The sequence below is a fragment of the Cricetulus griseus genome, chromosome 5, assembly GCF_003668045.3.
Source record: "Cricetulus griseus strain 17A/GY chromosome 5, alternate assembly CriGri-PICRH-1.0, whole genome shotgun sequence".
NCBI lineage: Eukaryota > Metazoa > Chordata > Mammalia > Rodentia > Cricetidae > Cricetulus > Cricetulus griseus.
In genome coordinates, this window is record NC_048598.1 from 68,936,207 (window position 1) to 68,954,531 (window position 18,325).

The following is an 18,325-nucleotide window of genomic DNA, read 5'->3' on the forward strand; positions in this document are numbered from 1 at the left end:
AGAGCAGGAGACAGTCTATGTGGCCTAGGTGTGTAGGCCCAAAAAAGCAAAGCAAAGACACAGGGAAGGCATTCCATGTTCTTACCCTGAGGAAGGGAAATCCTTGTATCTCACCACAGTTGTAGTTGTGAACACCAAACTGTCATCTGGATGCAAGGTGCATTCCATTTCTTGCAAAGGAGCCTGTTAATGAAGCCGAGGGAATGGGAAGGTATACTTTACACCCATAAGTGGTGCTCTGAGGGTACTTGGATATACTGGGAAGGAGAAAGTTACCTTGGTACCATTTTGTCCCACCTGAGCATAGTGATAGCTGAGGTCAGACATCTGTGATTCTGATCCCTATTGACATAATCTAAGTCCCTCAGAACCAAACTTGTGAAAAATAGTTCATCCTGATTGAAAAGCATAGCAGCCTTGTGTGGTGCTTTTAGTTAGTAAAGCAACTGCCTAGGGACCACATGGTCTAAGGCAGGGACAGACCTACCACTCCCACTGGTTATCTGCCCTCCCTTCCCCCAAGCCTGGTCCAAAGTTTCCCAGGTTCTCTGAGGGAACGATGGTGGAGAGGAAAATCCTGTGTCCAGAGAGAGAAGTTAAGGAGCTAAATTTAATATTTTGTTTACACCACAAGGCTATCAGTCAGCCACAAAAGCCTGAGGGGATAAGATCCGAAGTTTTCTCTTAGGGGAAGGGGGAAGGAAGATTTTGAAGATTTCTTTCATGTTATTGGACTTCTCTTAATCTCCATTTTCATCAGATAAAAGACTGAGTTCCTCTCTCCAACAGAGTATATATCAGTTGTGTCAGTCATTGTATTTCTGTGAAGACACTGTGACCACAGCAACTCTTATAAAGGAAAGTATTTGGAGCTGGCTTAGAGTTTCAGAGGTATAGTCCTCTGTCATCATGGTGGGGAGCATTGTAGCTCACAGGCACACATGGCACTGGAGAGGTACTGAAAGTTCTACATCCCAGTCTGCAGGCAGCAGAGAGCCACTAGGCCTGACTTTGGCTTTTGAAACCTCAAAACCCTCCCCCATTTCCTAATCCTTCTCAAGTAGTGTCTCTCCTTGGTGACCAAACATTCAAACATTGGAGCCTTTTAGGCCATTCTTACTGAAACTACCACATCAGTCTCTTCCTGAGCAAGGAGATTCTTGTTGCCAGCATATTCAGTTAGGAGTTGGTGGACCCAGTTCTCATGGGACCTTTGAATTCAGTCCAGAAGACCAAAGGCTTACAGATCAGCCCAGGGTCCACATAAAGCAACAGTTCTTTATATCTGTGAGTTTTGTTTTATTTTTTGTTTTTAGTTTTCTCATTACCCTTCCAGTTGTTAAACACAAATCCCCAATGAACTATCAGAGAGAATTGTATTCTTAGTTTCATTTTTTCCTAGATAGAGCTCTTTTTATTTTTGCTATTTCCTATCCTGACTTCCAAATATGAGAGTCCCTTAGAGACTGAATCCTACTTCCCTGGAGTAGAAGCTTCTTGTACTCCAAGTCAACCTCTTTGCCACCTGGTGTCAGGTTGATACAAACTGCTGACTAGATCTAAGAGACTGCTGATGAGCTAGATGAGGTCACCTGAGCACCTGTGGAACTGTAGACTGAGGCTCCACATTCACCTCATGCTCAGAGCACATCTCTCACTCAAGCACTATTTATCCAGGATGCCCCTAATGCCAAGCAAATATTTTGCCACCCCTTATCATTTTTCTTCCTTGTTTGGTGAATGGAGTTGCCTGGTCACTGCAGAGCTCCCCTGGGCCCTTCCCTCACATTGCTAAGAAATTTTACATACTGGGATGATTACTGATTTAAAAACCATTCTTCACCAGGAACTTGGGGACCACCACAACAGGGCTATAGAACATGGTCTCCCCAAGGGAAGGGATCGATTCCCAGATTTTGAAATCCAGGTTGAGTCCCCAAATTGTGTAGTCACACAAAGAGAAACACAAAGTAAAAGTAACTCAGCAGAGCAGTTGTAAAAGGGTACTAAGCCCCCAAACCAAGCAAGCAAGCACACCAAGTTGGGGAGTTTCCTGTCATCCTGTGGTGGGAGCTCTGCCCTACAGTCTAACATGATGGGCTAATTCCTAATCAATAATGCAAAGGGAAGGGGTGTGATAGAGTCAAGTCTTGGGTCTGGCCTCTAGGAATTATCTAAACAGGAATGGATCCAGAGTTTCACAAGATGGAATGCTAACCCTTGGTGGGCTACTCATCTCAGAAAAAAAAAAAAGTTTTTTCTTATGGGAAGAGTAGGTTCAAATAGTATCTAGATATTTGTTTGGTTTTGTTTTTGCTTGTTTGTGCATATCTCAGGATGTTTGTCAGCCAAGCAGCTTTAGTTCAAAAACAAGAAAATACTAGTTTATCAGTGCAAGCCAAAACATTTGTGGTGTCAGCATCATGCTAAGTTCAGTCAATAATTTAGAATATAACAAAGCCAGAAATAGGAATTAAAAAATTGGATAAGGAGGATTTAGTAAAGACCAGTGAGTTTTAGCTCTATGCATTAAGATCCATGGAGAGTTTAAGAAATGTCCATTATCAAAGTCTGTCTTCTAGAGTAGTGATTCTCTACCTGTGGGTCATGGCCCCTTTGGGGATCAAATGATCCTTTCACAGGGACTACATATCAGATATCCTACATAACAGGTATTTATATCATAACAGTAGCAAAATTACAGTTAAGAAATAACAGCAAAAATAATTCTATGGTTAAAGGGGTTCACAACATGAGAAACTGTAAAGGGTTGGCCAACAGCATCAGGAAGGTTGAGAACCACTGTTCTAAAAGTATGGTAAAATTATTCTTGACCAGTGAAATGGTTCAGTGGGCAAAAGTGCTTGTAAGTAAGCCTAGCGGCCTGAATTCCATCTGCAGAACCCATGGTGGCAAGAAAGAATTCAAAGGATGCAGGCAACCTCTCAGAGTTGTCCTCTGACCTACACACACCAGAAACAGAGATTTTTAAAAGATTAGAACAAGTCTGGGAATTCAAAATTTCTTGAAGGCCCTTGATATGGTTCCAATGTACACCCACACACAGAAACCATTGGGTTTATTGACAGGCATTTTCAGAAGATCCCTTTAACCTAAAGGACATGATTTCATAACACCCCCCTTCCTCTAATTTTTTTTTTCAAGACAGGGTTTCTCTGTGTATCCCTGGCTGTTCTGAAATTCACATTGTAGACTAGGCTGGCCTTGAACTTGGAGATTCACCTGCCCCTGCCTCCCAAGTGCTATGACTAAAGGTATGTACCACCACTATCCAGCTTATTCTACTTTTAGTGGAGGACAGACAGAACTTTAGTGTACACCCTCATGTAACTGTCAGATCCAGGCAGACTAATGAGAAGTTTTGCCAATTTTTTTTTCTAGTATTAAAAGATGACACAGAGAAGCTCAAACAACTGGAAATGGAGCAGAACATCTTGCCGTCTCCTAGACCTCCTGTTGTTGACATTAATGTCAATAGCCAGGTATTGGAATCTCTTCTGTATCTACTTGGTATATAATATCATAGTTCCCAGAAAGACTTACTTTCCAAGACACTTATCTTAATTTGCTTTCTATTACTGTGATAAAGGCTATGACCGAAAGCAACTTGGAGCGGGGTGGATTTATTTCTTCTTACAGCTTACTGTTCTTCATGAAAGGAAGTAAGGGCAGGGACTCAAGGCAGGAAGCAAAGCAAAGGCTTTAGAGGTATGCTGTTTACTGGCTTACTCTCCATGGCTTGCTTGGTGTACTTTATTCTAGCCCACAGTGGGCCAGGCTCTACCACATCATTAATCAGCTGCCCACAGGTTGCCAATAGGCCAATTTAATTGGGGCATTTTGTCAGATGAGATCTCATTTTCTTAGAAAGCCTAGCTTGTGTCAGGTTGGCAGAAAGCTAATCAGCAGCACAGCACTGTCTCATTTTTGGTGGGAAGTCTGTCTGTTCAGCTCTAGTAGACCTGTGTTCCTTATTTTAAAAGGTGAAATGTGTTGATAAGTAGGTAGGATGGAAAAACTTGCATGGAAACATTAAGAATTTTAATGGGGCTGAAGAGTTATAGGATCAGTGGGTGGTACTGAAGAAGGGGCTCAGTGGCTAAGAGCATTTGTAGCTTTTCTTATAAAGGACGCAGGTTTGATTCCATGCATCCATGTGGCATCTAGCAACCATCTATAACTCCAATTTCAGGCACCCTCTTCTGAACTTGCCGGCACTAGACACATATACATGCAGGCAAAACACAAAGAATAAATGGAGAAAAAATAATTTTAAGGTTAGAAGCAGGCATATCTCAGTGAGTTCAAGGCCAGCCTGTTCTGCATGGTGAGTTTCAGGCCAGCCAGGGTTACCTAGTAAGACACTGTCTTAAAAATAAATAAAATGTAAGGTCTTTCATGATGGATATTTGTTGGTGTTTTTGTTGTTTTCGTTTGTTTTTTAGACAGAATTTCTCTGTATAGCCCTGGCTGTCATGTAACTCATTCTACAGACCTGTCTGGCCTCAAACTCAGAAACCTGCCTGCCTCTTTCTTCTAAGTGCTGGGACTACCCAACTCCTAGTGTTTTTTTTTTTTTTAAAGACACACTGAGGGACTAGAGAGAAAGTCAGTGGTTAAGAGCACTGGCAGCTCTTCCATAGACCTGGGTTTGATTCCTAGCACCCACATGGAGGCTCACCCATATAGTAGCTCACAATCATCTGTCACTACAGTCCCAGGGTATCTGGTGCCCTCTTCTGACCACTATGGGCACTGCATTTACATACAGTCACATTCATACACATAATTTAAAAACTAAGCATGGTGAAAAAGCATTATTGGGCTGACTGAAGGTCATAAGTTGAGTGGTTTGCATATTTTTTTAATTTTAATATCTTGTGTTTCTAAGGCTTTGAAATGTGGATTGTTGTAATGTGCAAATGATAAGAAGTACACAACTCTGAAACATAGTAGTCTTCAGGAAAGGGACAATGTCAGTACATTTAACTGAGCCATGATTGTTAAAGGATATGGAGAATTACTGTGAGCTGAGCCTGGTGGTTCAGGGCCATAATCCAAGATACTTGGAAGCTAAAGCAGAAGGATTGTAAGTTCAAGACCTGCCAAGGGTACAGAGTGATTTCAGCACCAGCCTGGACACCTTAATGAGATCCTGTTGTAAATTAAAACCAGAAAGATGGGGATGCACACGGTCCTAGGTTCAGTCCCCAGTAACTAACATACATACATACATACATACATACATACATACATACATACACACACACACACACACACACACACACACACACACACACACACACACTTCTTCTGCTAACAGGAGCAAGGGGGTTACAGGCAAGATCAAATCTTAAGAAGGGGTTCTCAGACTTTTTATATCAGAATTACATAGGAAAGCTTGTTAAAAATTGAAATTTGGAGCCAGGCCTGCTGGTGTACTCCTGTAACTCAGTCTTCAGGTTGCTGGGGCCAGAGGGTTACTAGCTCAGGGCCTTTCCGAGTTACATAAAGAGAGTCTCAGAAAACAAGGTCTTTTAAGTTCAGAATTTGGGGTGCTGCCTAGAGGCTAAAGTAGACCACATTGAGAAACACCAAAATTGGAATAAGTACATCAGGTTTGTTCATACCTGGAAGGTGGTATGATATGCAGTCCTAGACCCAGCAGCTATCCTGTTATTAATTACTATTTAGTGTAGCAAAATATTAAATGCAATACAAATTGCTTACATTTCTTTTAAATGTATTCTACCTTCATTTCTTTCTGATAGCTAAGTTTTAATTACAGTGTTTATTTAGTGGATTTATTTGTTTCAGCATTGTGTTTGAGAATGTTTACATATTTGTTACAATAACTGTTACATGTAATTTGTTACATGAAATCACATCCTTCCCTGGTGACAGCTCCAGAGTTAGAAATATGAACTATGAATGATCAGGACCTTTATACTTCTCAGAACCCAATTCCTGTTTTTAAGCAGCTGAGTTACTGAAATGATGGAATTAAAACTTTCATGGAGGATATGTGACACTTGCTGACATGTATCCCAGGTGGATTTTGGATCAGACCCTCTAGGGGCCAATCCCTTTCATTCTGCAGTAGATGGCTACAGGAGTGAGTGTCTTGAACAGCAGATAGCTGCCTGCGGTGTATTAGTTCCTGGTTGTCTGAATATGAACTTTCAACATTCCTCTTTCCACATAACTATGGCCTATCAAGAGTGATTATATTTTTTAACATTCAGGAAGAAGTGGTAAAGTTGACTGAGAAATGTCTTAATAATGCCATTGAGAGCCCAGGATTGAATGCAGTAAGGGTTCCTCCTGACTTCAAAAGCAATATTCTGAAGGCTCAAGTAGAAGCAGTGCATAAGGTAAGCTTCCTTTAATAGATACAGCCCTGATGTGTGCTGGCTAGTTTTATGTCAACTTGACACAAGCTATAGTAATCAGAAAGGAGAAATTTGACAAAATGCCTCTAAAAGATTGGGTTGTAGGCAAGCCTGTTGGGCATTTTCTTAGTGATTAGTGGGGGAAGGTCCAGCCCATTGTGGGTGGTGTCATCCCTGGGCTGGTGGTTCTGAATTCTATAATAAAGCCAGCTGAGCCAGCCATGAAGAACAAGCCAGTAAGCAGCAGCTGTCAATGGTGTCTGCATCAGCACTTGCCTCCAGGTTCCTGCCCTGCTTGAGTTCCTGTCCTGACTTCCTCCAGGGATGAATTGAACATGGATGTGAAAGCATAAGCCAGATAAACCCTTCCCTCCCCAGGTTGCTTTGGTCATGGTGTTTCATCACAGCAATAGTAACCCTAGCTATGGCATAACCCCAGACAAACACAAAACATACTATTATAATAGATGGTAAATGTAAGATATGAAAGTATAGGTGTTAGAATCTCATTTCTATTCTATCCTTTTCAAATTCTGTGTTTTGAGGCAAATTAGTTTATTTCTCAAGCTTTGTTTTTTGTTTAAAATAAGATAATGGTAATGCCTTCTTTAAAATGCATTGAAAGAATGAAATAAAGTAATAAATGCAAAGGACAAAGAAACATATAAACTGAATTTTTTTAATGCTCTTAGAAAAGGACCAAGGGGAAAAAACAAAAAAACAAAAAACAATAAGCTGAGCGTTGGTGTCACACGCCTTTAATCCTAGCACTCAGGAGGCAGAGGCAAGCGGATCTCTGTGAGTTCAAGACCAGCCTGGTCTACAAGAGCTAGTTCCAGGACAGCCTCCAAAGCCACAGACAAACCCTGTCTCGAAAAACCAAAAAAAAAAAAAAAAAAAAAAAAAAAAAAAAAAGGAAAAAAGAAAAGGGCCAAGGAACTGGCTTGTCCCGAGGGGCTGGTGTTTTGACCTGGAAAGTTCCATCTTCTACCTGTGTATCATGAATGCTTGTTATTTGCATGCTCTCTGGTTCATGGCATCTTACAGCAACCTAAATGGACCAAGACAACATGACCTTACATTTCAGTTGTTCATTTTTTTGATTGAGTAAAATGAGAAATAATTTTAATGCCTCTAAATTAGAAGGATTTTATTTTATGATAGGCCTCCTTATAAAGAAAATTCTAACATCAGATGACTCCATGGTTAAAAAAAAGTCTACCCAATATTCTATTTATTTTTTCATTTACTTATTTTAAGACAAGATCTCTCTATTGATGTAGCTCTGGGTGTCCTGGAACTCACTATGTAGACCAGACTAGACTTCAACTCACAGAGTTCTACCTGCCTCTCAAATGCTATGATTAAAGGTGTACCACCATGCCTGGCTCTACAAAATATTTTAAAAAGAAGCAACAACAGTTCTATACAAACTCTTTCAGAAAATAGGACAGGAAGGAGCATTTCCTAATTTATACTACTAGTGTTATCCTTCTACCAAAGCTAGGGAAATGTATTACAAGAAGAAGATTCCAGACCAGTATTCCTCTCAGATGGGATAGGAAAGTTCATGAAAGTGCAGTCACTCAGCCTGTTGATGGTGGTGCCTTTGCCTCCTAAATGCTGGGATTAAAGGCTTGTGCCACTATTGCTCAGCATAACTATACTTTAAAGAGACCAAACACTCTCTTCTGGCCTGTGTGGGCATCAGACACATACATGATGTTTGTACATATATGCAAGCAAAATACTAATACACATAAAATAAAACTGAATAAATCTTTAGGGCCAGGGAGATATAATTACCTCTTATTTGAATAGAACAAGTTAATTTTTCTGTTTTTACCAGAAAGAAAGATGAATTTCTTACTTGAGTATCCTTTCAAAGATTTGTTTTTTTATTATTTTATTTTCCTAGGCTGCAAGAGAAGATAGTTTAACTCATAAAAATGCCAGTGTTCAGGAAGCTGCCACAAACAGGTACAATCCTGGGTAAAGTGAATTAAGTTGATTTTCTTATTATTTTTTTTCTGCTACCTGTTCTTGTACATCATTGGTTTCATTATAACTATTTGAGACAGCTTGAATTCACTCTTTGCTATGCATCAGAGAGCCAGCTAATGTCTAGTTTTACATTCTAGTTTTAGATTGTTTGAAGATATTCTTAGTCATTCTACATTCTTATTTCTCTTTAACTGATTCAAACTATAGAGCAAAAAAACAAAAACAAAAACAAAAAAACACCTTTTTAACTGGAGTCTGCTGTGACTCTTGAGTGTCATCTTCTTCCACTAAGCTGAGCGCCAAGATTCTCATATGAGCTGAGCAAATGTCTTGCTGCCCTCCTTCTCTTAGGCTGCTTTTCTCCTCAATGAGTGTGTTGCCGCTTGGTTGTGGTGTTGGGCATTTATCCCTTGTTCTTGCCTCTTTGTGTTTTTGTTCATCGCAGTATCCAATGAGCTGGTCCTTTGTCTGCTGTCTCTGTTTTCTTTATCAGTTTCAAGTTAAGGGATAGTGGAGCAACTCCCCTTAGCCTTTATGTTGGACATAGTTACTTGTGACAGACCCACACAGCTTTCGTTTGAGTGTATCTTCATTTCTTCCTCATTCTTGAAGGATAGCTCTCTTGGATTATGATGAGATGACATTTCTCCCTTTTCTAGTAACACTTTTAAATATGTCATACATTGCTTTCTCATCTTGGATTTTCCATTTGTGTTGTTTTCTTTTGGGTTTGTTGTTGGATATTTAGCATTTTTTTCATTGAAAAGTAGTTTTTTCATAGCCTGTCTTCTGATCATGTTTTTCCCTCCCACAACTTATCCAAGATCTTCCCAACCTTGCTACTCCATACACTTTCTTTCTCTCTTTAAAAAACAAAAACCCCAAACCAAATGAAAAACAGAATCTCTCCCTTCCCTCCTCCCCTCTCAAGCACACAAAGTCAGAAAACAAAATATATAAGCAAAAAACTAGTAAGAAAAAAAAATGCCCAAACAAAGCAATTTGAAACAAAAAGTAGACACTAATAATGTTCATTTTATGTTCCTCATCTAATGCTAAGCCCTACCCTGAAGTATGGTTTATATATCCAGTGAGACTCTGTTGGAGAAAACTAATTTTTCATTTGCAAGTAGGAGTCAGCTGCAGATAGCTTCTTGGTTAGAGGTGGGAGTCTGTGTCCTGTGTCTACTCCTCCTTCTCAGTAATGAAACCCTACCTGGCTTAGACCTGTGCAGGTCCAGTGGATGTTGCCAAAGTCTCTGTGAGTTCATATGTACATTAGTCCTATTGTGTCTAGGGTCATCCCACCGTTTCCTGGGAGCCGTCTGTCCCCTCTGGCTCTCACAATCTTTCTACCTCCTCTTCTGCATAGCTCCCTGAGCCTTGAGGGGAGAGTTTTCATGAAAATATCCTATTTAGGACTGAGTGCTCCAAAATCTCTGGCTCTCTTCATATTGTCCAGTTAGTTCCCATCTATTGCAAGAAGCTTCTATGATGATGGACGGCTGAGCACAGCACTGATCTATAGGTACAGTAGAATGTCATGAGGAGTCAGTTTATTACTTTTTCTTTAGCAGAACTATAGTATTTGGTCTTCCCCTAGGCACATAGCCCACCCAAGCAGTGTCAGGTATGGGTTCTAGCTCCTGGAGTGGGCCTTAAATCCAGTCAGAGTAGTTGGTTATTCCCACAACATCTGTGCTACTATTGCACCAGCATATCTTGCAGGCAGGAGAGTTTGAGGCTGGTCTGATGGTTACCTTTCTGCTCTGGTGTGTTTAAAGTACTTTCCAGTGCCATGAGCACTAGCCGGTAGCAGTGAGGCAAACCTCTAATTATTATGCACCAGCTTGACTTCTCCATGTTTGATGAGATTATGCCATTGTGGTCCTCAGCAATAGGGCCTTACCCTCAGTTGTAAAGACCAACCAGTGACCTTGGCCTGAGGTGTTTGGGGTTTCCTTAGTGTCCCTTTGGCTAACGACTCAACTAGATATAACACACCCCTGCCATTGGAGGTTTCACTTGGTGAAAGATGTCTTAGGTAGGGCATTGTCCACCCCTTCTTTGTTGATTCCATTTAGGTTTCTTTCATTTATGTATATATTTTAGGAAGTTTCTACAGCATAGGTTTTCAAATGGCCCTCAGTATTAGTTGTCTTTCCTTCCCCATATCCCTTCTTTATCTCTTTTCCATCCTTCTCCCCATTGAATACCTCCAAATACCAAGGCTGCCCACCATGTCATCATAACAATGTATTCTATTTACCTTTCCTTGGGAGATCCTCTCCTCCCCTGCCATCTAGTCCCTTACTAAGTACCTAACCTCTAGGTTTATATAGATCATAGCACATATATCAAAGGCTTAAAACCCAGCACTCATGGGACTGAAGACATGGCTCAGTGATTAGATTACTTCCATATGAAGTTGAAAATTGTGTTTGAAAAGGTCTGTGAAGAATTGTATTGGAATTTTAATGGGGATTGCATTGAATCTATAGATTACTTTTGGTAGGATGACCTGTGATAATATATTAGTTATGATTTAGTAAAGCTTGCCAGAGGATTCAGAAAACGAAGTCATCTACAAGCCATAGAAATTAGGCACACTGGAGAAGATGTGGAGAAAGGGGAACACTCCTCCACTGCTGTTGGGAGTGCCAACTCCTATAGCCACTTTGGTTGTGATGGTGCAGTGGCTGGGCAGTTGTGGTGCAGTGTTCAACTTCGAGTACTGGAGGTGAAGTCTGTCTCAAGACTGCCTGAAAAATATCTAAACACTTTCTGGACCAAGATAGAATGGACTGAAGGGATTGGCTGTTGTTAGCAGAAAGGGCTTTGGAGAACCTGCAGGGCCGTAGCCAGTTGCAGCACCGAGCAGTATTGGTTCTGAGTATCGGCAGATGACTCGCAGCAGCACAGCTCAAGGGGCGCGAACAGCGGCAGCACTTAGCCTGCAAGCGGTGGCAGTATTGGAGGCCTGCAGAGAAAAAAAGAACTCTCCCAGCAGGGCCAAGCGGTATCAGGTGCCATGTGGCTGTGCACTGGCAGTGAGTATGGTGGCTGTAAGGCTAACACAGAAAGGGAGGAGCCTCAGGTTTCTAAAAATAGAGGAAACCCTCGGAAGGCACACATGGCCCTGCTTGTCTCAGTCCCAAGCCACTGAAGCCATGGGGTTTCTAGAAACCACGATGGGGCCAAACAGTGGAGAGTGCTGAGCAGGTTCTTAGGCCCTCGATTCCTACTTCTGACACCAGCTACAGTGGAACACAAGGAGTCAGAACTAGTTTGAAAGCAAATGTTTCATTAGGAAAAGTACTCACGCAACGGAGCCAGTCCTGTTCAGCCAGGTGGGGGAGTGAAAAGAGAGTGGCATGCGTGTGCTTCTCTGATATTTAAAGCCCTTACTACGTCACTCTGACCACGTGTGCGTGGTCAGCATCACCTGTGCCAGCCCCCAAGTGGGCATGGACAGCGTCACCTGTGCCAGGCCCCAAGCGGGCATAGTCATCATTTCCCCTACACATTTTTATTGCTCTAGCTTATAATTCAAGTATTATATTGAATAGATATGGAGAGAGTGGGCAACCTTGTATTAATGGAAATGCTTTGAGTTTATATTTATGTTGACTATGGGCTTGCTGTAAATCACCTTTGTTACATTGAGATATGTTCCTTGTACCCCTAGTCTCCAGACTTTTATCATGAAGGGATGTTAGATTTTGTCAAAGGCCCTTTCTGCATCTAATGAGATGATTATATAGTTTGTTTTTTAGTCTGTTTATGTAGATTACATTTATAAAATTACATTTACTGAACCACTCCTGTATCTCTTGGATGAAGCCTACTTAACACCATGAAAAATAATCTTGTTGACGTGTTCTTTTGTTTTGTTTTCTTTTGTTTTTTGAGACAGAGTTTCTCTGTATTGCTTTGAAGCCTGTCCTGGAACTCGCTCTATAGACCAGGCTGGCTTCGAACTCACAGAGATCTGCCTGCCTCTGCCTTTCGAGTGCTGGGATTAAAGGAATGCACCACCAATGCCTGGTTGTTGACATGTTCTTATATTCAGTTTGCAAGTATTTTATTGAAAATTTTTACATCTATGTTTATAAGGGATATTAGTCTGTAATTTTCTTTTTTGTTTGGGTCTTTATGTGGTTTAAATATCAGGGTAATTGTAGCCTTGAAAATTAATTTAGAGATATTTCTTCAGTTTCTATTTTGTGAGATAATTTGAGGAATATCTATATTAATTTTTCTTGAAAGGTCTAGTAGAATTCTAGAATTCTGCATTGACTCCATCTGACCCTGGGCTTTGTTTGTTTGTTTGTTCGGTTTTTTTCTTGGGAGACTTTTAACTACTGTTCTGTTTCACTATGGTTTATGGGTTTGTTTAAGTTGTTTATCTGATCTTGATTTAACTTTATAGGTCATATATATCAAGACATTCATCCATTTCCTTTAGGTTTTCCAATTTGGTGGAGTACACATTTTGAAGTATATCCATATAATTCTCTGGATTTTGTTGGTGTCTGGTGCAGTGTCACCTTTAACCTCTAATTTTATTAATTTGGATCTTCTCTATGTATCTTTAGCTAATTTGGCTAAGGGTTTGTTAAGTTTCACTGATTTTTGTCAAAGAACCAGCTCTTTGGTTCATTATTCTTTGTATTCTTTTTGTCTGTTTGTTTCTGGTTCACTGATTTCAGTTCTGAGTTTATTTCTTGCCCACTATGTCTACTCTTTTGGGTGTTATTTGTTCTTTTTGTTTTAGAGCTTTCAGATATGCCACTAAGTTATTAATTTGAGATCTCACCAATTTTTGTATGTAAGCACTTAATGCTATGAACTTGCCTTAGAATTGCCTTTTTGTGCCCCATCTGTTTGGGTATGTTATATTTACACTTCATTCTCAAAAGTTTTTAATTTTCTTCTTGATTTCTGTCTTGACCCATTTTTTATTCAGTTGTGAGTTCAGTTTCCATGAGTTTGTATACTTTCTGTTATTTTTGCTGTTGATATCCAGCTGTAATCTGTGGTTGTCAGATAGAATTCAGGGTGTTTCAGTTTTCTTCTATCTGTTGAGACTTGCTTTTTTTCCAAGTATGTGGTCAGTTTTGGAGAAAGTTCTGTGAGCTGCTGATAAGGTGTATTCTTTTGTGTTTGGGTGAAATGTTCTGTAAATATCTGCTAAGTCCATTTGAATCATGATGTTATTTAACTCCAGCATGGCTCTGTTTAATTTTTGTCTGAATGACTTGTCTATTGGTAAGAGTTGGGGGTGGTTGAAGTCACTCACTGTCACTATGTGTGGGTCAGTGTGTAGTGGTGTTTCTTTTATGAACTTGTGTTTTCCTTGTATTTGATGTACCAATGTTTATAGTTGCAGTATCCTTTGATGGGTATGTAGTGTCATTTCTTCTCCTTCCACTATCCCTATTATTTGTAGATTTGGTCTTTTCATGGTGTCTTTTCATGGGTTTTGTTTTTGTTTGTTTGGTTTTAATGTTTTATTTTACTGAGTTTTATTTTTCTTCTACCTTGCCTTCAATACCCAAGATTCTCTTTTCCATGTCTTGTACTTCATTAGTGAGGCTTACCTCTGAAGTTTGTGTTTGACATCCTAAATTTTTCCAGCTTTTTTCAGTTTGTTTTTTCTTTAGTGATTCTATTTCTACTTCATATATTGAACTGTTTTCTTCTTTCATACTCTGTTTCTTTGTGTTTTCACAGACTTAATTAATGGATTTATTCATATCCTCTTTAAGGTCCTTGAACACAGTCATACTTGCTATTTTAAAGTCTTTGTCTTGTGCTTCAGCTGTATTGAACTTCTCAGGGTGTCCTGTGCTTTCTCAAGGGAGTTTCTGCTACAGTCTTCCTTGTGAATGAACCACACTCTGTCACATTGAATTTGAAAAGTGGACATTTTGATCCTGATGATGTAATTCTCAGCAGCAATCTTCGCTTCCTTGGACTTTCTTGGTTGTGCTTGCTGTGTGGTTGTATAATAGCTATGGCTGTGTAAAGTAACATTGGAGACATCTGTGTAAGCTACAGCCTCTGATGCCTGCTGCCCTAGTTTAGAACTCAGCTAGTAATTGACAGAGATGTCCTATGGCTGGGGGCCCCTCCCCCTCATTTTTGTTTTGTTTTTTTCAAGATAGGGTTTCTCTGTGTAGCCCTGGTGGCCTGGAACTCACTCTGTAGACATGCTGGCCTTGAACTCAGAGATCCACCTGCCTTTGCCTCCTAAGTTCTGGGATTAAACTCGTGTGCCACTATTGCCCAGCATAACTATACTTTAAAGAGACCCAACACCCTCTTCTGGCCTGTGTGGGCATTAGGCACATACATGATGTTTGTACATATATACAGGCAGAATACTAATACACATAAAATAAAACTAAATGAATCTTTAGGGCCAGGGAGATGACTCAGTGGGTAGATGCACTTGTAGCCAAGCATAACAACCTGAATTTAATCCCTGGACCCAGGTGGTAGGAGGAGAGAACAGATTCCCACAGTTTGCCCTCTAGTCTCCACACATGCACCTGTGCCTTGGAACAATATTGCCTACACAGACACATACTTTAAAAGAATGTAAACTAATATTAATAAAACTTTTTAATAGAGAAAGATGCTCTCAAAAAGTCTTTATAGTTGGCTTTGTGTTCAGATGATTTGCTGCACTTAGAAGATTGCCAGGACTGCAGCTTAGTGGTGGGGTGCTACCTTGCATGCACAGGAGGAGACCCGAAGTCCTACCCTTGGCACATGCATCATTTTCTTTTTTTCTTTTTCTTTAGTTTTTCAAGATAGGGTTTCTCTGCATAGCCCTGACTGTCCTGGAACTCACTTTGTAGACCACTCTGGCTTCAAACAGACATCCACCTGCCTCTGCCTCCTGAGTGCTGGGATTAAAGGTGTGCGCCACCACCACCCAGTGGAAAACTTACTTTTTGTTTCTTCATTTTACCTGCCATTTCATAGGTCGACCAGGGTTGTTCATTCTTACTTTGCAGTGACCTTCCCCACTCAGTAGTATGTAAGGACTGCTTAGGTGGAATGCTGGGTTGATGCATGTGCTGGAGGCCTTTTATCTGCTTCCCATGTGGACAGCACAGCAAGCTCCACAGCAGTCCGCTCTCTTGGGAGTTCAGAGAAGTCATTTTAAAACATAGTCCATACTTTAAAATTCAGTGCTTGGTTGGTTCCTTTTCTGAGTCATTTCCTTCTTCAGAAGCATGAACTGATTTTCTGTCTTGTAACTCTTAGGTTACTATTTGCTGTTGGCTTTCTGCATTTGCATTATTCCTAGGCTTAGTATAGGCTGACTTTTATTGTTAATATTCAGGGTGGGTTCTAGAAAGTCATAAGGCTTTTGATTTTGAATATTCGGTATTCATTTGTTGGGACATTTTAATTACTTTTGTGTCTCATAACTTTTCTTTCTTACATTTCTTTGTCTCTTTTTACCCCAGTCCTGTGACTACAACAGGAATCACTTCCATTCATTGTCATGTCTTGAGTTTTGCAATCTAGGCCTTATCCTTTTTTTTTTTTTCCTCCATTTTGTGGGAAACATGGGGGCAGAAGCTGATGTTTCCAAACTTGTCAGTGATAGTGAGGATTGGATTTCCAGCTGGTGGTAATAACTTGATAATCAGCTGTGGTCTTCCCTTTTCTTCCTGGCACCAAAGCCATGTGTAGAACATTGTTGTTACTGTCATCTGGAGATAAGAACCCCTGTCATATGCCAGGCCTGCAAGTCACAGGTACACCAGCATCCTCTTACCTGTTTCGGTATCTGGAACATCCTGGATGATGCTTCTACCTTCTGCAGCAGCTCTCCAGCCAGTGCCCTCACCATGGCTCCTCCTGGTTCCCCATTCTTCTCTTTTGTCTTAGCTATGTATCAGATTTGTGATCCACTGAGCTTTCTCATTCATACAGTTTATCATAGATTGGTGTGGGGGAAGCCCAGCAGGGCTAGGCATGGTGGCCCCACATCTTTAGTCCCAGCACTTGGGAGGCAGAAACTGGTGAGTCTCTGTTAGTTCACAGTTAGCTGGTCTACATAGTGAGTTCTGGACAGCCAGAGCAACTAGTGAGACCATCTCTCAAAAAAGATAATGAAAAAAAGAAAGAAAAGTCAGTCTTCCTCATTTCTTATTTTTTACATAATTTCTCTGGATTTTAAGCTGTAATCATTCTTTTCTAAATTTCTCATTCTGAATTTTCTGATGGTTTTAAATTACACTAGCAACCCTTAGTAGTTTGAGGTACTATGAATTGTTTTTGTTTTTTTGTTTTCTGAAGACAAATCTCTCATTTTAGTGTGATTTGGGAAGGAATCAAGCTAGTGTGCTGTTTGGATCTGTAGCAAAGGACTCTGACTTAGATATCAAAGCTGAATGTTCTTCTCCAACTGCCCTATCTTACTCTTCTCCATGGCTTCCATATTCTTCCTGAAGAATTCTACAGCAGTATCACCTCTATACAAGTCCTCCATGATCTGTGGGGTTTTTTTTTTTTCCTTCTAGTACTGTATCAAATGAAAACAATGTGCCCCTCTGCAAAGATTCTCTCACTCTGGTGCATGCCACAGCTGCAGACAGTGAATCTGTACTAAAGGTAAGAGATGGCTTTCCGTTTTTCAAGATACTATTGAGTTTAACCCCTAATGTGACTAGGGACTTTGGGTGACTTCTCGGTGTTACTGGGACTGAGGTGGGAGGAGCAGCTGAGCCTCTTTGCCTACTTCCCAAGAGTCGCTAGACTCTCCAGTGCCCGTGTGGACACTTTCCCCAGACTAGGAGTACAGTAGTACACCAACATTCCTGGATAATCTGTTTTGTTCATTGCTGTATCCCTGCTGTCTCAAGCAGTAGATGGCAAGTAATAGGCACTAACTAAATGTCCACAACAGGCACCTCTCACTGATTGTGTCCACTTGCTATACCCTAACCAGTGCAGAAATCACAGAAACCCAGGCTCTTTCTAATTTAACACAAATGATTTAGCCATTTTTTGCACAGTGTACATTTGTTGTAGAAATTTACCAGATACTTCACAAAAGAGAAAACTATAAATCACCCTTACTCCTACTATGCAAAAACAGTATGTAGTTGATATTTATGTATATTTCAGCTAGGTCTTATCTTACTTTGGGTTTATATTGCTATAGTAAAACACTTTGACCAAAAGCAACTTGGGAAGGATTTAGCTTACACTTCCACATCATAATCCATCACTGAGGGAAGTCAGATCAGGAACTGGTGCGGAGGCCATGGATGAATGCCGCTCACTGGTTCATACCCCATGGCTTGCTCAGTCTGCTTTCTTATAGAACCAAGGACTACCAGCCAAGACTAGCACCACCCACAATGAGCTGGCCCCTCCAGTTTGGCCATACCTGTTAATATTTTTTTTTAGTATTAAATCAAAACCAAATACATATATTTAAGCTTCTCCATCAACTTAAAAAATAATTGTTTTGTTTATGCAAAAATGGTGCAATTATAGTCCATAGCTTTCAAAACCATATCAAAAGTGTATGCTTTCCTTGAGCTGTCTCTTGTCAACCAGCCCTGCCGTTGGAACATTTAACTTCTTTTCTTACATGACCACATTCTACTGCTGAATGGACATTAGCTTTCCCCATTCTGTATTAAACAGCCTCACCACCCCTGGGTGTTCTTTCCCTTCCTATCTCAGGAGAAGAATTCAAATGGGACACAATGACTGTCCTATCCAAACTGCCAGCTTGGCCACAAACCAGTCGCTGACTTACTCTACCAGGTCTTGTCTATTTAAATGGAATAGCTACATGAAGTATAGAGCACTTCTTTTCCTAGTTCTGATTACTTGAAGTGGAATCGTTGATAGCTCATTTCCAAATA

The 18,325-nt window shown here is 40.5% G+C and overlaps 1 protein-coding gene across 4 annotated transcripts in view; it reads left to right on the forward strand.

The window, feature by feature from the left end:
• Positions 1–18,325, forward strand: part of Epb41l5 (erythrocyte membrane protein band 4.1 like 5) — a 112,468-nt gene that overhangs the window by 83,908 nt on the left and 10,235 nt on the right. For all 4 annotated transcript variants that reach the window (XM_027417805.2, XM_027417808.2, XM_027417809.2 and 1 more), the window contains 4 exons: positions 3,403–3,503; positions 6,267–6,395; positions 8,332–8,393; positions 16,967–17,057. In XM_027417805.2, the coding sequence (XP_027273606.1) occupies positions 3,403–3,503; positions 6,267–6,395; positions 8,332–8,393; positions 16,967–17,057 (383 nt within the window). The remainder of the gene's footprint in view (positions 1–3,402; positions 3,504–6,266; positions 6,396–8,331; positions 8,394–16,966; positions 17,058–18,325) is intronic.